General features: G+C 42.2%; 1 protein-coding gene across 2 annotated transcripts in view; it reads left to right on the top strand.

The window, feature by feature from the left end:
* The window catches only part of LOC147153886 (muscarinic acetylcholine receptor M4-like), a 34,595-nt gene extending 17,991 nt beyond the window's left edge, over positions 1-16,604 (top strand). For both annotated transcript variants that reach the window (XM_086037308.1, XM_086037298.1), the window contains exons 2-7: positions 3,974-4,572; positions 6,029-6,183; positions 6,256-6,460; positions 9,383-9,466; positions 10,266-10,535; positions 12,581-16,604. In XM_086037308.1, the coding sequence (XP_085893434.1) occupies positions 3,974-4,572; positions 6,029-6,183; positions 6,256-6,460; positions 9,383-9,466; positions 10,266-10,535; positions 12,581-12,826 (1,559 nt within the window). In that variant the 3' untranslated portion in view covers positions 12,827-16,604. The remainder of the gene's footprint in view (positions 1-3,973; positions 4,573-6,028; positions 6,184-6,255; positions 6,461-9,382; positions 9,467-10,265; positions 10,536-12,580) is intronic.
* Positions 16,605-18,645: the final 2,041 nt, after the last annotated feature.

Here is an 18,645-nt window from a genome sequence, read left to right as displayed (position 1 = left end):
AAAAACATGGCCAATTTGAGGAATTTCCTAATTTTTCAGGGAATGTCTCTAATTCCTCAGGCTATTATGCGATGCCACACTAGAATGTTTATGGTGCATGGCAATTATGGTGTCATGTTTGTCAAATGTACCAGCACGTGGTTGCGTAGCCGTGCACTGAAATGTGAAAAATGAACACCCAAGGGAAAGTCTCTGAAGGCTGGAATTAAAAGCAGTGTACATATATAGAGGACCCCGCAGATCCAGTCTCTGACATACGTGTTTCGTCACAGCCGCATGCCTCTATAAGTTACATCAGTGTGCGTGCAGACTTCACAAGCCGTATTGCGTGTGAAAAGAATTCCTCATATTGGGAAGTATGGCTTCTTTTGCTGAGCTTGTTTTAAACCAATATTTAAGATATGGTCTTTGACTTGTTTACCGGTAATTATTATTATTAATTGTTGATTGAATGACAACTGGGTGGTCGACTGGTTAGCACGTCCGCCTCACAGCTCAGAGGTCGCGGGTTCGATCCCGGCCTCCCTGTGTGGAGTTTGCATGTTCTCCCCGTGCCTGCGTGGGTTTTCTCCGGGTACTCCGGTTTCCTCCCACATTCCAAAAACATGCATGATAGGATGATTGGACTCTCTAAATTGCCCCTAGGTGTGATTGCGAGTGCGGATGTTTGTCTCTGTGTGCCCTGCGATTGGCTGGCAACCGATTCAGGGCGTCCCCCGCCTACTGCCCGAAGACAGCTGGGATAGGCTCCAGCACTCCCCTTGTGAGGAGAAGCGGTATCGATTATGGTTGGTTGAATGACAACTGGTACTCAAATACTGTTTACACGCAAGAACACGTTTTTGAAAAACCCTGTGAAGTCAATTCGGAGATTTGTTTCAAAATATACCGTATTATAGATATTTAAAGATAACTGCTGAAAACCTGTGCAATTTTTATTTTGGGGGGGATTGCCAACCGCCGACATGGTTCCCACCCTTCTAACTACTTGTTGTACAACAATTTTAACTGTAAAAATGCAAAATGAAGAATACACATTCCGAGCTGCAGGCTGTGAGAGGAACGTGAGCTTCAACTGCGGCAGCGGACGATTAGGACGGAACGTTGGCTAAGAACTACGTACCAGTTTTAATTTTTAGCATAAAACGGATTTACCTTAACTAGAATGCCACGGTGCATTTTAATCCAAAGGTACAAATCCTGCACTTTTAAACGCTTGTCGTCGTCATCGTTGTGCAAAGCGGTCGCCGCAAGAAAGCATGCCTTAACTTTTTCTTTGCGCAATAATATCGACATGGTGCTTTGGATGAAATGCAACACGGGATTCTAGTTAAGGTAAGCTGTTTTAAGACAAACTTAAGACAAAACGAACAAACACTTGGCTGTTTACCATCCTCTGACTAACCGACCGGCACATTTGAATAACGTTATGAGTTTCCGAACAGAACGTTGTTCAAAAGTGCCCTTCGTTTGTTAGCGTGGACGAGACTAGCGTGATCAGATCACGGGATAAATCCACCTGTGCTCTCGTTGGTCAATCTTGCGCCCGGAAACAATCATGTGCCGTTTATGAGTGCCGACGAGGGATGGACTGGGACCACGTGTGTCGATTAAATATGCAGGACGGAACCGGTTGGCGGTTAGGCCACGCCCAGCTCTGCCAAACATTTATGTGTGGGTATAAGAAAGACACTAGAGGAAATAGCATCCATTTTCCCAGGTCGTAGTACTTGCATTTGATCGACAGTGTTGTGGGTATTGGTGTATTGATGTTGGTGTACTCGGAGGACGCAAACCACAGCGTTTGAGAGCGCAAAGAACGATTTGATTTCTCATCATTTTAAAGCCTCATTTTATATTCTTAGCAATTTTTCAATCATTCAAATTTGACGGGGTTGTTTACAAGAATCTTCCTTTTTGGTGGGCTTTCGCCATTGTCAACAGATTATCCCGGCTTGTTTTTCTCCTTTGGCTCGTGCTACAATTTTCTCCTAGTTTAGCAAATCGATTTTAATGAAGGTCTGCATACTACGAATTCAATCAGGACATGAAGGCCAAGGATCTCATTTTTAACCCCACACAGAACCGGAGCAGAAAGCGTCTTACTTCTTAACCACACTGGACATGGTGAGAATGGTTTCATGGAACATATTTAAACTCTGAACTGATTCTCAGTCAGTAGCCTCAAAGGATATGCACAGTATCGTCGATCGTTTATGGATGAATTGCATCGAACTGCAGGTTGCGCTGTATGAAATTGCGCTCCCGAATTGGATATGAATTCTGAGAAATGCTGTTGGGAATATTAATGAAAGGAAGTGATTGACAACAGCAGAACTAGGGAGGAGACAAAACAGCTGTCCCAAACGAGTTGCCGTCTGTTGTGTGTCTTTTCGCTCGGCAAAGAACTAACAAAGGGGGAAAAAAAAAAAAAAAAAAAACATCAGAGGGACTTCTGCGGCAATACAGTGTTGAACTTTGCTGAGCAGTAATTGTAGCATTCAGTAAATTGCTGACTGCATCATTTGCATACAGAACTTTGGATTGTCAGTTTGACTTTTAGAGAGTGCAGACACCGTTTTTTTTTTTTTGTTCCGAGTAACAGTAAAGATAATGCATGCATGAGTTTCTTTATTCTTGTGCATGGTGGAGGAATTGCTGAGAAAAGCATTCACACTAATGCTATTGTGTGTGAATTTTATTTGTTTCCGAAACTCTTTTGTACCTAATCTATTGTGAGTTGTTGAGGCATTTGTTAAATGCATAAATGCACATCCTCGCCAAAAATGTAATTACAGCAATTATTTCCGCAAGCAGTGATACTCTGAGGATCGGGCCTCACCTAAAATGACAGTTGGACAAATATTAACAACAACAGCAGAAAACCGGTACAGAATGCCTGTATGCACTGCTAAATAATTCTCTTGAATATTAACAAATATAATGAGAAAAAAAACATGAGTCTGTGTTTATAAAAATAACCTCTATCCCTACTACCGACCCACAATATGCTCTGCCCCAATGTTAAAGCATCCACTGAATGTTATCACGGGAAACCAGTGTCATTGTTAAATTGCTTGGAATAACTTGACTCAGCATGTTCCAACAAAAAAAAAAAAAAAAAAAAAAAAACAGTACGCTGTGTATTGCTACAGTACTTGCTTTACTTCAAAGCACCAAGTGAATACATTTATCGTTCCGAATGGTTTTAATCTCAGCCTGCACTAGTTTATTTGATCTTTCCTATTAGATGTTGCTTTTAGCCGTACGAACAATAACATCAGCCATCGCAGAGTGATTAATAAAGTGATGCCGCAAAATCAATTGACCCTGCTGAAGTTGTGAAGGGTTAAATGTCTGGTTTGCCTTGCACATATTAGCAGCCTCTCCTTAAACGACGGAACTATTTTCCCTCTTAAACATTGTGTTAGTCATTGTTACTTGTGTGGCATTGTGCATGTCAGTTATATTATATATTACGTCGGCTCGATTATGCCCGCGACCCGTGTGAGGATAAGCTGTTCTGAAAATGGATGGATGGGTACAAGTGGATGGACTATGTATGTATGTATGTGAAATTAGTGGCTCAGCTCCAGAAACCAGGTGAGCTGTGATTGGTTGTTACGCTGAGCCCTGAGCAACCGTGATGTCATTTTCAGTCGACAGAAGTGACAAAATGGCCGCCCCCTGAGATGGCTAAAAACGGCTGGATTTAGCTGCTTCACTTATAGTCCACTAACGCGATATTAATCCGAATGCCATGTTTCGACTCATGGGCCCGCATAAAACATATTCTTGAAAAAGAAAAGTGTCAGTTTTATCCCCTAAAAAAATACGATGTTGTTGTTTTTTTTTTAAATTCATTCCGCGACCTTAAAGGAAAAACAGTTCCATTTTTTTCTTGAAAAACCTTTAGTTATGGTCTATCTGTTCAACTGACAATTTTTCTTTCTCTCTTGCTGCTATCCCGCAGGATCCTCATTCAACAAGTCTGGCGACCTGTTCGCCAACGCAACATGCAACGTGTCCATAAACGATTCGACGTTCTGCTCGCCGGTGGACGATGGCACGGGAGCTGCGAGTCCATACAAGGCGGTGGAGATGTTTTTTATCGCCCTGGTCACCGGCTCGCTGAGTCTCGTGACTGTCACGGGGAACATTTTAGTCATGCTGTCCATCAAAGTCAACCGCCACTTACAAACTGTCAACAACTATTTCTTGTTCTCATTAGCATGTGCTGACCTGATCATTGGCGTGTTCAGCATGAATTTATACACTGTTTACATCATCGTTGGATACTGGCCCCTCGGACCTGTGGTCTGTGACCTGTGGCTGGCTTTAGATTACGTCGTGTCCAACGCATCAGTGATGAACCTGTTGATTATCAGTTTTGATCGCTACTTCTGCGTGACCAAGCCCCTCACATACCCCGCGAGAAGGACGACTAAGATGGCGGGCTTGATGATCGCGGCCGCCTGGATCTTATCTTTCATCCTTTGGGCCCCTGCCATCTTGTTCTGGCAATTCATCGTTGGGCAGAGGACAGTACCACCTGGAGAGTGTTACATTCAGGTACACTAAAAAAGTTCGTCTTTTTTGGAGGACGTGATAGCTCCTCTAATTAAATCGGTGCATCACAACTCCACAAACAAGCATGAATGCAAATTGCAAAGTCCCCAGGAGGCTATGTATGAATTTTTGGGGGGAGGGCTTCTTGGCAAATTATTTTGGACACACAAATCCAATCCACGCACCGGCACAAATCAAGGTTAGAGTCCTAATTAGCCTGAGAAAAAAGTCTAAATATTACAAGAAGATTATGGAGAATACAGTATAGTGTTGTTATCCAATTTTCCATGCATCTGAGCATTCACGCCAACTCCCAGAACATTCATTGGACCACGGCGAGCAACATCAGGGATGCACACGACGACCAAACCGGTATCAAAACTTGAGATCTAATAACAAGTTTCAATGTAACTATGTCACAAAAAAATGAAACCACCTACATACCAAAATAGAACATATCATTGAATAGAGATTTGTGACACGAATAAAACCAGCCTTAGTTTGTAACTTTTATTTCAGCACGCAGTTCCCAGTACTTCTCAGAATAATTGTGAAGTAACGTCATGGGGAAATGAACTCAAGTTAGCCATGCCGGTTAACTGCCTTGGTAGCAAGTCCGGAGTATTGATCTTACCTTGAATTTGTCAAAGAGTGATGGCTGGCGCTCTCATAAATGTGATGTTGTATTGGAAATAATAGTACTGCATACTCCATCAGCCGCTCTTCAAAAGTACTTTTTTTTTCATATCCTACCTCTACCAAGTGGCAGTACCGATTTTTGTAACAAGGGGAAATGCCTGTACAAACTGCGTAAAATAGTAGACAAAGTATCAGGGACAGGGCAGAATTCCTCATGGAATCAATAAAGAATCAACCTACCGACCAGATGTTTAACACAGAGACTCACTATCCATGCACGTATTAAACACAGTTGTTTCTGTCACACTGAAGTCACCAGGTATCTAATTATATTAAGTGAGCAAGTTGCATCAGCTGAGTGAACGAGCATTTCAGGCACAGCAATGTCCCGCTTTGCTGAGTTCTGCCGGAAATTCAATCAAATAAATCCAGGTGCTACTGTTACATCTCCATCCAATGTGCCAACTTACCAGGGAGGCTGTGTGAAAGTGGCTTCAGATTGTTGGGTTCAGGTAACAACTTTGGCATCCAATAATCATACTTGTGATATTATCAACTTTTTTTTCCCCATAAAATGCTATTTTCATTTTGTATCTTTGTATATTTGCTGCCAGGAATGTAACCTTTTCCTATTATTGCAGTATTGCTCAAAAGCAAAAAGAGGATTTTCTTCAGATGCTTCTGATGCAGTATTTTGTTATCGATGTCAGTTCTGGAGCAGTCCATTGAGCTGTGACAGCTCTTTGACTATAACCCTTGTTGAAAAAAGGTTTATTGTCTATCCACAAGATCAAACATGTGTCTTTGTGTCTTTGTACAGTTCCTGTCGAACCCTGCGGTGACGTTTGGCACAGCTATCGCGGCATTCTATCTCCCAGTCATAATTATGACCGTGCTCTACATTCACATCTCACTGGCATCCAGGAGCAGGGTTTCCAAACATAAACCCGACAAGAAGGAGAAGAAAGGCTCAAAGTAAAATTCCGATTCGATGAAAAATATCGGAATATTTGTCTGTATTTAGTCATCAAACTTCATATTTTCCAGAACACCCTGCATGACTAAGAGCCACATGCTAAAGCAGAACAACAACAATGAAACCAGTCCTCAGAACAGTCCCCGCATGACTCCCAAGCTCAGTTTGGACTCGACAACCACTGTTGATGAGGCTGTGAAGAACGGCAGAGTGGGTGCAGCCAAACCAGATGGACCACCGCCACCGGCGCAACCCAGTCCCGCGCTCACAACACAGGTTTGTCCGAATGTCCATCTACCGTTGTTAGCTCACGAACGTGAGTACGGCACTTGCGTTTTTAAAAATGCGTTATTATATTCTTTGTAGTGTTGTCCACATTCATTTAGAAAATTTACGATGACTGAAGCGAGCAGCATAGCACCATTGATTCCGGTCAGAGAATCAGGAGAATGGAATATCGTGAATGCTTTAATGGCAGCAGGTTGCATCAAATGGGTGTGTGAGTGTGGGTGGGTATATACTATATAAGTGTGATCTGAAACAGAAGGAAAAATGGGTTTGAATAAGAGTGAACACAGACATAAGGAAACACAAAGAAATACATTTGCATTGCAATAACAGGCACAACGAGGGCTATAATACTCTCTGACGCGCTGTCGCGGCACTGTTCTGTTTTTAGCACTGACCAATTCCCGTAACCCGTGGCGACGCAAATGCAGCCACACTCGCAACAAAAATCGCACGAACCACGAAGCAGAAACACATTTAACATGTACTCAAAACAGGTTGGAAATACACACCAAAGGGTGCTGCCAGAGGAAAAGGAAGTGCCACCCCTGTAGGACACAGGAAAACGCACCGAGGCGGCACCAAACTGTGGTTCCCCCCAGTCTTTCTGACACAGTTGCCGCCAATTGTCTGTCAGGATAAATGTCCGTCCTCAGGAAGACCGCCTGTTGCGCTGTTATCTGCTTTTTTCGCTCAACCGAGGAAGGGGTATCAAACGGATGAGTGGACGGATGTACCTTAACAGCAGTCGTACATACTCAACCATCTGGAGCAGGTTAAGATCTCTGTCACGGTGCCCACTAGCCAGGATGATCTCGGGAAACGAGGATCTACGAGGACCACCTGACCAACACCGAGCTCCTTGGAGTCGGACTGCCACTTCGGTTGCAGACCCAGTAGGTACTGTCGGACAAAGGATGACCAAAAGTTGTCGGCAAGCGCCTGGCTGTGTCTCCACCGACGTCGCCCGAGAAGGTCTTCACTGTCGTAGATGGCTTGTGGAAGTGACGAATCTCTGCGTCTCATGAGCAGCATATTCGACGTTATGGGGTCAGGATCGGCGATGTGTGTTGAGACATATCCGAGTGGCCGGGTATTCGGCATGCCTTCCACTTCGATGAATAGAGTGCACAGAACTGGCTCCGGAATGACTTTCAGGACGAATCTCAGAGAAGCCTTAAATGACTTCACCTCGCTCTACCATGGTCCCCCGAAGTGCGGAGCAGCTGTAGCATTGAATCGAAACTGGATCTTCTGCTCTGCTAGTTGTGCTTGAAGTTGAGAGCTCATTGCTTGAAAGGCCTCTCTGAGTTCGCGACTAACACCAGTGAAGTTTGTGCCATTATTGCATAGAATCTTGAACAGCCTTCCTCGACGAGTTATGAAGCGGCAAAGGCAGAGCAGTAAGTCATCAGGGTCTAAGCTTTCAAGGAAGTTTAAGTGGAGGCACCTTGTCGTCATGCATTGGAATAAAATGCCTCTGAAATCTCTTTTCTTGGCGATGACCTATCTTCTCGAGAAATGGGCCAAAACAGTCGGCTGAGTCGACGGGATGTTTGTAGAGCCTCAGCCTTGCAGGTGGAAGATCTGCCATTCTTGGACTTTGGGGTTTCGCTTACCAGAACTGACACTCACGACAGCTGTACTGATGCCTTGCGGATCAGCTCACGCCCTCTTAGGATCCAAAACTGCCATTGCAGCTCTGCCAGATGTGTTCCGTGCCCGAATGGTGGAGCCTTTCGTTAAAGTCTTTAATGAGCAACTTGGTGGGAGGGTGCCCCGAGTCCAGAACGATTGTATGGATAGTTTCGGCTTCAAGATCAGTAGCTCTTTGAAGTGTGCCACCGACGAGGACAAGCCCAGTTTCTTGCTCATTTTGTGGAGCAAGAGGAGCTTGGACTAACAAGGCCGTCTCAGCGCTGGTGAAGCTTTGATCTGAGAATCAGAGTTAGCCACCCCTTGATGGGAGTGCACAGTAGCCTTAAACATTTCTGTCCAGGTTGAAAACTGGCTGGGGTCAGGTAGCTGGAGGCTAAGTAGCTCCGTGACTGCTCCTATGAAGCTACTCTTCTTTGGTTCTGGTTCGGCAGTGATGTTGGGCATAGTTGGCCACCTGTCTGGAGTTTCTGACGAAAAGATGGGTCCAAATCGCCATTGGTGATGGCCCAACAACTACTTTAAGGTCAGTCCTCTGGTGATGTGGTCCGCAATATCAGGTGTGTCAACTGTGGTTATTGAGGAGACTATCCAACACCCATCTTCAGGAGAGCACAGTCGCTCTCACGACCGCTCTCGAACACTGGTAGTATGGGTTTTGGTATGCCAAAGGCAGAGGCGATCAGCATGTCTGATCCGAGCTGTGGCTGTAGACCAGGATAGGGGGCAGGTGCTGGTGTGGGAGCCTGGTTGGCAAAGGATTTTTTCGTTTTTTTTCCCTTGCTGCGCTCACTCCTGATTGATTAAAAATGGTGGCACATTTATCACGCCTGTATTGCAAGCATGAACCAGCGTATTGTACGCATAGCGGAGAGAAGACGCGAACATAAAAACCAGAGCTGGGCAGTCCGTCCCTGGGCCGGACCGGTCGGACCCTCCGGCCCGGCCGGATGCCCATTTTTGGGGCGTAGGGGTCGGGGGTGACAAATTTTAAAAAATGGCTGGACTAAGCATGGGCCAGTCACTCTTGAATGCATTTGACAGATATCAAATGTATTAGTGCCATCTACAAGCTGTTAGTTAAAACAACATAGTACCGGTATGTAAGTGGTCAAGTATTCACTCCCAATCGGTCAGTGAAGTGCTTCAATTATTGGCTTTGACTTTCCATCGCTCAATACAGGTATTACTCGTCTTGTGCAGTTCAAATCTGTCTGGCTGTCTACCGTATCTGTGTCTGTCTGTCTCATCTAGGAGGAAAAGGAGAGCTCCAATGATTCGTCCACAGCTTTTATTCCCCCAACAGAACCAAAGGCCAGCAATGATGTGATACCTGAGGTAAGCATGTTTGCTTTTTGTTATTTTTTTCTTTTTTTATATAAGGTTCTTACTTTACTACTCGGGGGCAAGGCAACTGCGTGTGTCGGAACACAAGGCGCAACACGTCATCAAAAACGCCAGACTGACTTGTGCCAGCACAAAAATGTAGTTACACCCGTTTTGCACCGAGCGCCCAGGTGCCAGTCAACCAAATTAGGGCCCATTAACTCAACTACAATCTCATATCCATATCACGGCATTGAAGGGATGAAGGGCATGCTTAAATGTACGTCATACATATACTGAGGTTTATAAGTAATGATGGTAACGGTTTAACGTTTTAAGTAAAACAAAATATTGATCTTACACCGGATCAGATTGTAACGGTTGCCATGGTGTCAGCACGGTGGGCTACCAGCTAGCGCGTCTTCCACTCAGTTGGAGATTTAGGATTCCACTGTCGGCTCTAGCATGTTCTCCCTTTGCTTGTGTTAATCCTCGTGTTTCTGCTCCTCTCCAATAGGATTTCGATCATTTCTTTTTGGTAGTGTTGATTAAAGTTAGTCGTTCTCCCATCATGGACCCAACTTTAACTGTCTTTGTTTTTGTATGTCTGATTTTATGCAGCAATTCTTGTTTATAAAGAGCTTCATACATAAAGTCGAGTTGAGTTTTAAGCGCACTCAACAAACATGTTCATTCGTTGATTTTGATATTTGGGTTCAGGTAGGCCATTCCTGACAGCAATGTACTCCCAAAAGGCATACATGCTAATGAAAAAAATTCTTGTTTTAATTATATATATATTTTTTACCAGGCTCCAACTAATTCCAACCCAGTTCCAGCAAGTCTGACAAACCCTTCCATATCCAAAATCAATGCCACCTCAAGGTGGTCCAAGATAAAGATCGTAACCAAGCAGGCGGGGGATGAATGCATCACAGCAATCGAGATCGTTCCACCCGTGGAGGGAGCCGAGAGGCATTCGATCCCAATCAGCCGCCCCAGGACGGTCGCCAGGAAGTTTGCAAGCATCGCTCGGAGCCAAGTGAAGCGGAAACGACAAATGGCCGCCAGGGAAAAGAAAGTATGTTTGGGGGGGGGTCTTAAGTGATTTACAGCATTTGAAATAGCACTGACCACTTGTGAGGTAAAATATTTGACACCTGTGTCATCTTCCATAACAGAACTGAGCCAGTACAAAATGATTGCAGGCTTTAGTATTCAGGCTACTGGCGCACAACTAATAATGCTAATATTGCTAGCAAACCATTGGCCGCAGGCCATTGCCGAGGGAGACATTTTAACCTTTTAGTAGAAAGGTATCAGGGCAAGCACTCCGAACCATAATGCGAGATATAATTTAATAAAAAATGTGCACGCTAGGAGTTTAATTGCAACCTTGTGGCTTGCCTAAGAAGTGTCTGACTAATTCTCCTATTCGCACGAATGAAAAAAGCCACTTATCATCTGCCTCATGCAACTGCCCCCCAGAATTCTTGCTTTGTCCTAACAGTAAAGTGATAACACCATATCAGAGGTGGATGAACAAGGTCTGCTTTCTTATCCTTATACTAAAACAAAACACATGAGGTAATGATTAACATACCTTTTATACATGCAAAGGCATATATTTTTCTCCCAGCCATCCATGCATTATTTACCTCATCCGAGTCCAGGGACTCAGACTTAGCGCCTCTGAGCCTCTAGAGTCTCATCCCGGCACTTTTTCAGGCAGCTGTGAACGGCCTCGGAGAAGGTTGAAGGTGACAGGACCACATTCTCAGGACAAGAATTGACATTCTGTATTTAAGTTTGGACTTCTTCCTACGCCTTTTGGGACCAATAGTACATGGTCTTTCAGTATGCTAAAGTCATAAAGTTTTTTTTTGTCCTGCATGTTCGAAAATGAACATCCGCCTTAGAGTTCTGAAATTGGGGTTAAAATTATGCCAAGTCAAATTTATTTGAATAGCCATTAATCACAAAAGACTCTCAAAGGGCTTCAACATGCATCTTAGGCAAACAGAAATGAGGTTCAAGAGTGGTTCAAGGTGGTAAATAACATTTGTATAGCCTAAATCAGTCAAAAACGTACTTTCTCCAAGACCGTTAACAGAACCATTTAGGATGGAAGTTATTGATACTGCAGTTTTTAAAAATTCAGCCCCCGTTTAGTACTGGAGCTCGGTACCCAACCCTAATTCTGTGCACGCTCTCTTTGGATGCATTCTACTTTGCTTGCTTTTGTCACTTCCATTTCTTGTCTCATGCACTGATTCGCCGCCTGCGGATCCGAGTGATCGTCACCGACAGCCAACACCGATTCAACTTGTTGAATCAGGCCAAAACCGCCTGCTGACAACACTCAAATGACTACTAATGACGACTCTGATTTTGCCGGCGATTGGCTGTTGACCAACTGAGCTCGTTTACCTGCCGGTTGAGTAGAAGCACCTGTGGCTAAAGCCAAACTGCGGCAGGGTTTTTACTTTCTGGACCTGGATTACCCACCTCTGGTGACCAGTCCAAGGCATGCACCGCCTCTCAAAGTTAGCTGGGGTAGGCACTCAGTAATGGCCATAATGAGGATGTACAATACAGAAAATGGATGGATGGATGGATGGGAGGATATTTGAAATAAAATCCGTCAATCATGTAAAAGTACAGATACCAGTGCAAAAAAACGACTCTGTTTAAAAACAATAACATATTTTTGCTGTCATTAAATTGGCACAAAAAAACATCTCTGCCTAAAAGATGATCCAGTCCTGCAAAATATGTTCATATGAAAGATTTAGATAATACATGTCATGATGCGTTGGTGTTGGCGTTTTGTGTTGGTATTCGAGCAAACGGGCTGCAATGCAGCGGAGAAAAATACTGGGAGGTTTAAGGCACTTTTTACTTTAGATCTTATCAAATATTTTTTCCAAGTTTTATGTGGTAAAAATAAGCAGCCTTTGATAGCGTTCGCTGGAATGAACTGCAAAAACTTTCTCGAGTCTCCTCCTTACTTTCCTCCAGCCTATTAAATGAAAACAACAGTGGTCGCCTGGGGGGTAGAAATGATTGAAAGCCTTCTTTGCTCTGCGCTCGCATTTTATATCATTATTTTTGCTCTCCGGTTAGGTGACCAAGACGATCTTTGCCATCTTGCTGGCTTTCATCCTTACTTGGACCCCGTATAACGTGATGGTGCTGATCTCCACCTTCTGCCAGTCGTGCGTCCCCGACACCGTGTGGGCCATCGGCTACTGGCTGTGCTATGTCAACTCCACCATCAACCCGGCCTGTTACGCCCTTTGCAACGCCACGTTCAAAAAGACTTTTAAGAACCTGCTGCTGTGCCAATACAAGAACATTGGCACAAGATGAGTGGGAAGGATCGAGGCTAAAGGGGGTGGGGGAAAGAGAGAGTCGGGATTGATGGAGGTATTTGAAAGATGGGCTGTTGAAGACATTTGCAGTGGAGAAGCGCACGCGATTTATGTTGCAAATAAAGGAAAATTGAGCCCTTTAGTCCTCCAGTTCCCCCCCCCCATAAAATGGACAAAATCTCCAGCAGAAAAAATGATTGATCAAATCTGCTGGGGGGGGGGGGGGGGGGGGGGGAGCGGGGAGGATAATGATTGATATCGGTGAACGGACGGAGGGAATGAATGACAATACTAATGAATGAGTGTAAAATACAGAGAGGAAGGACTTGCCCAATGATTGGGGGGGGGCGGGAGGAATAGGTTGTAGACGGACGTTGGATTAAGGAATGAATGAGAGACAGTGTAGAAATGGATGGTTCATGTACAGCGGATGGATGGATGGATGGATGGATGATATACAGTATACAGGATATATTGACAAAAGCGGATGCATAGATGACGATGAGTTAATCACATTAGCCGACCAAAGATGTTTAGAAGGTTCCCACAATACATATTTTATAGAGATTTCACTCTATTGTCAGAGATTAGTAACACATGATTCTATTTGCAATCCTTTTCCAATATCTTTGTTCTACCCAAGCCAACGTGGCGGGTGTGAAAATTGATTGTGGACTACAACGATTCAACGAATTCAGTTAGGGAAAAGTGAAAGAAACTGTGACCTGTGCGGTCAGGAAAGACCACGCTGGTATTTCAAAGTATAATATACAGGACGGCAACATTCTTTTTGCTGATCAGGATGCTTAAAGCCTCTCACCCTAAATCAGTTAGGATTAGCCTCCAGCTTCTATGTGACTCTAAACTGGATCAATGATCGATCCACGTATTCTATTTTGCTGATTACAGTATTATTATACACTGATTCATCAGGTTTCCGTTACAAAAGGTGATTTATTCCATTTAAAGACCCTGTAAAGTGAATTATACATGTTTAAGATAATTGCTGGAAACGTGCAAATACTGAGAGCGGCCTAGTGCCCAATTTTGGAGATAACGCATTAACCTGTTTTTCACCGTTTTAGTTTTCCGGATATATATATTTTTTTGAATCCCTACACCTGGAAAATACCTTTTCCACTTGGATAGTCCGCTTTGTGCCCGCTTTAGAGTGCCTTGTTATTGGCCGTGAGTGCATTCATGTCATGCAGAGAAAGACGGAAGAGTGAGGAGGAGGGATGCATTTAAAAAGCCCGACTCGACAGCCAGCGTGCGGCCGAGGCTTCGGGCTAGCATGGCCGCTTTACCGGGCCGCGTTGTGGCACCGTTTCGATGCCTCTTCCGCTTCCACTCTTCTACGGCATACGGTGCGTTAAATTTAGAAGACATTAACTTTCACTTTACAGGGACTTTAGGAACTGTGTGGTGTTTTGCCAAACAATCAGAATTGTTTATTATGATTCATGTTTGATTGCTTGGTATTACTGCAGGGAAGCAACGATTTGCTTTAGCCATATCAGCCATTGTTAGCAAAAGCCATTGATGATATAGCATGACACTGTTTTTTTTTTTTTATTATTATTATATAATTTAAGTATATTATATTTATTTTAATATACTTATTGTGAAGCACAATTAACCCTGCCGTCTAATTTTGTTCCTCACCACACAGAGAAGCAGACACCAAACATTATACAGCTCGCAAGGAGAGATAGCAGAATTTTACATTCGAAACGTTTCACACCACCAGACCAAAATGTCACAAAAAGCATACGGACTAAAATAATGACAAGCTTGATGCCCGGCTTCCGAGGCACCTTGCCATTAGTCAGGATTACAGAGAGTATCTGCAACAAGTCACAATTTGCGTGTCGTGCAGCTGGACTTTAACCGTTACCTTTTAGCGCCCCCCCCCCCCCCCCCCAGCAAAGCCTAATTCCTAACAAATGAGCTACAGTACATGCAAATACAACCATGAGTGGACAGAGAGTTAGTTGCGAGTATGACCAATGATCCGATGACAATTTACAGCTGCTACTTTCACTTACTGGCAACCGTGCCGCGCTCAGATGACCAATGTTGACGCGGACAATTGCAGGGAGCTAAATGGAGAGAGCGCCGCATGCTGCGATCTGCTTAAATTTGCACACTTTGTATTGTTTAGGAAGAGTACGTAGATAGTGTTCATGTTGATTAAATGTGTATTTAATATAACTAGCATAGTCATATGCTATTATATCGCATTTGTAGTGAATATGAATCATGTAAATGAACATTGTCACTTTTTAAGTTTCGCTACAAGTAATTATGAAAGGTAAGCTAAGAACAAACAAAAAAAAAAACAGTTTTAAAAATAATAACAATCTGATCTGATATAACCTTTTTACTTGACTGAACAACAGACACTTCCGGTACTTCCTGATGGTGTTTTTGTTTTTGTGTGTCTGGAAAAAATGTATAATTTAAACTGTAATTATTACCCTATGTCAAAGCAATGGTTTCTGATTTTGGAGGTGCTCAGAGTACCTGAGATCCAACGTTATACAAAGGCGTGATTTTTGCCAGCCAATGACAAGCCATCAAACACTCTTCTACTATACAACGCATGTACAATATAATGATGGGTTAATGCCATGCTCCTTTGAGATGGTATTCATGACACCAAAAAAATCCAATTTACTGAAATTAGACCTTGATTAAGTCCGAATGAGGTTATGATAAATATCGGCCTCAACCAAGGTGGTACGTGACTGCAGCGATAGGAATGAACCGATACAAATGTTCTTGTTTTGTTCTTCTTGTATAAGTACTTACATTTGAGTAATTGTCAGTACCGATACCTGTTAATGCCGCTACGTCTTGCAATTGTGTTGAAAATCGAATTTATTTTAACCAAATATTGTTGAAAATTTAAAAAAAAAAAAAAGAGAGAGAGAGAGAGCGAGAGAATATTTTTTGACCATTGAACATTTCCTGGCATAAGTCTTACTGAAATAAGACACCATTTGGATTAAGAACTTGTCATTGACGTTTCCTATTCAGCCTATAAATGTAGATTTTTCTCAATCTCCATGTTGTCATCGTGCCTTTTCCGGAATTGAATTCCTTCAGACTGATTGGCACAAATGACCTTAAAGTTAGCGGACATGTTGGTTTGGCATGCGCTTGATACTCCAAATGCATATATTGTTTTGTGGACAAAAGATATGATCGCGCGTGTGGGGAGTGGGGAAAATCTTTTTGTCCAAAAGACAATCAATATCCCCCAATTGCGAGGGCACATCTCAATACTTCTGTACATGAAACGCAGTCCTGCAATTTCAACACAACGGCTGGTCAGTCTTGCAAATCCGTTCGTACTCTACTTGTTGTTAACTTTCTTTTCGCCGTTTTGTTTACTAGATGCACTAGTTAGGTGTACAATAGGTGTCAGGTCCCTCAAGGTACAGTAGACTAATGTATCCCAGCAAGTTCATTATTAGACTTGATGTTTGTACTTTTTCCAGAGTTAAAATGTACAGTACTGCTTTGAGACAAGTGTCACCTAAGTGACAAAACAATTATACCTCGAAAGATGTTTTTCTTTTTCTGACAGTGAAGCATGCTTTTGTCTAAAACTGATGTGGTAATTGATTTCCGGTGTACAGCGCATGCACTTTTTTTTATGATCCGACATTGCATTGTGAATTGTGTTCTTACTTCTTGTCATAGTAAACAAAGCATCAATAAAGTCGCAGCAAAAAAAAAAAAAAATCTAAAAAAATCTGTCAAGGACACGCCTTTGCACACTGTCTCGACTTTGTTGTCAACAGTTGCTATAATATTCAAGATTTTATTGAACAAAATCACCACAATGACAACAGTGTTTCTTTCTTTTTCAAATTACTGTCAACAAACAATTGTTTTCCTTCAGTTAGACTCCCCTGGGAAACTAATAATCAAGAAAATGCATAACTCGGAACACAGTATATTTGACAATTGGAAGAGAAAAAAGCAACAATTGTTTCCTTTACTTTGGAAACATCTATGTACTGTAAGTAATGTATATACTTTCTGTTTAATCTACGATTCAAACAACTGCTTTCCCAAAAGCAAAGTTAGAGAATTTTGCTGTTCCAATTTATAGTAAATCAATCATGAAGTGAGTCTTCTCCCGCACTTTACTTCTACAGATGTTGAGTGAATTTGACCCTAAATATTACCTCACTGTTCGGAAGAATGTGCTTGATGTAATCCCATCAGTTTCATCACTGGAATCCTCAAATCACAATGTTTTGATTTTGTAATATTCAAAGAAATTGTGGATGTGTGCGTCACTGTTGTTGTTGTTTACATTGCATTGCCCCCAGGCCCAAAATTTCCCACCTTCGTCAATTGGAATTTGGAATCTACAATCCAATTTTGGGGCCTGATTCCAAGTTCTGTTTGACTATGAGCCACATTGGGGGAGAGGAATCTGGCATTTGGAATCCTGGGAAGCCGAGGTCAAATTATGTTGCAGGTTTGAATCTCCTTTTGAGGAAATCGCCTTTGAAGCCTCACAATGACGAGGTTGATGTCTTCTTGATCTCTTGATGTCAAAATGTGAACATCAGGATGAAAAGGACTTTTTAATAGGAATTCTATTTGAAACCTGGAAATTCATTGGCCGATTGGATCACTAACTTGTTGTGATTTTTTTTTTTTTTTTTTCATTTAGCTCCATGTAAGAGAACAGCAAGTTGTGCAAAAGAAAAACGCTAAAACATTGTACAGCAGGACTTGTGCATTCAAAAGATTAGAGAAGATCAAACTAAATTCACCTGCAACGATTATAGTGTATTTCATGTTCATCTTGAAATTTCACCTAGAAGCCAAATTATCGTTTATCAAAATCCTGTGAATTATCCTGTAGGATATGACGAAAGCGTGTACTTCTGGATGATGCAGCTTACGTAGGTCGTCTGTGCTTTCCGTCACTAAGTATGCTTGCGGTGTTTGTGCGGTTGGTAATCCCACCGTCAGCGGTTGGGCTCTCCCGAAAAGGCTTACAGAGAACGCAGACTTCAGTGTCAGGTTTGATAAGCTTTCATGACACACCGGAGGAAATAAGATGGATAAAGCCCAATGTTGGCCAGATCATCCATGATCAAGACTTGAAGGCTTCCCTGTTGAATTTGGGGTTTTTTTTTGGGGGGGGGGTTTTTTACCTGCAAGTATTTTCCACCCAGCTTTCTCCTCTACTTGAGGAGTGTAAAGACTTTGGCTCCCTTGTTGTCTTTGTTGGATAAATGGCAAGCAAAAGCTGCACAGTGTGGCATAACTTTCTACACTGGCTGAGCCTGCAATTGGCAAACGCCCAGCGGAGGAAACTCATTTCCATCCCTTGTATCCCCTAATCTGTGTATCGTTAGTTATTTTTTTTGTGATAGATTAAAAAACAGCAACACAAAAAATAGTTTTTTTTTTTTTTTCCCATCTCTTTATTTTTCATGGCCAATAAAAAAATGGAAGTAACAAATGACACCAGGATTTCATAACATTGTTGTTTCAGGTCACACCCTAAACTGACTAGGAAATTGAAAAAAAAAAAATTAATTAATTAAAAAAAAAAAAAATATATATATATATATATATATATATATATATATATGTATATATATATATATATATATATATATGTATATATATATATATATATATATATATATATATATATATATATATATATATATATATATATATGTATATATATATATATATGTATATATATATATATATATATATATATATATATATATATATATATATATATATATATATATATATATATTAAAT

The sequence above is a fragment of the Filicampus tigris genome, chromosome 1, assembly GCF_054856515.1.
Source record: "Filicampus tigris isolate MCC_2025a chromosome 1, RoL_Ftig_1.0, whole genome shotgun sequence".
Lineage (NCBI taxonomy): Eukaryota > Metazoa > Chordata > Actinopteri > Syngnathiformes > Syngnathidae > Filicampus > Filicampus tigris.
The sequence above is the reverse complement of the archived record's forward strand: the minus strand, read 5'-3'. Positions and strand labels throughout refer to the sequence as shown.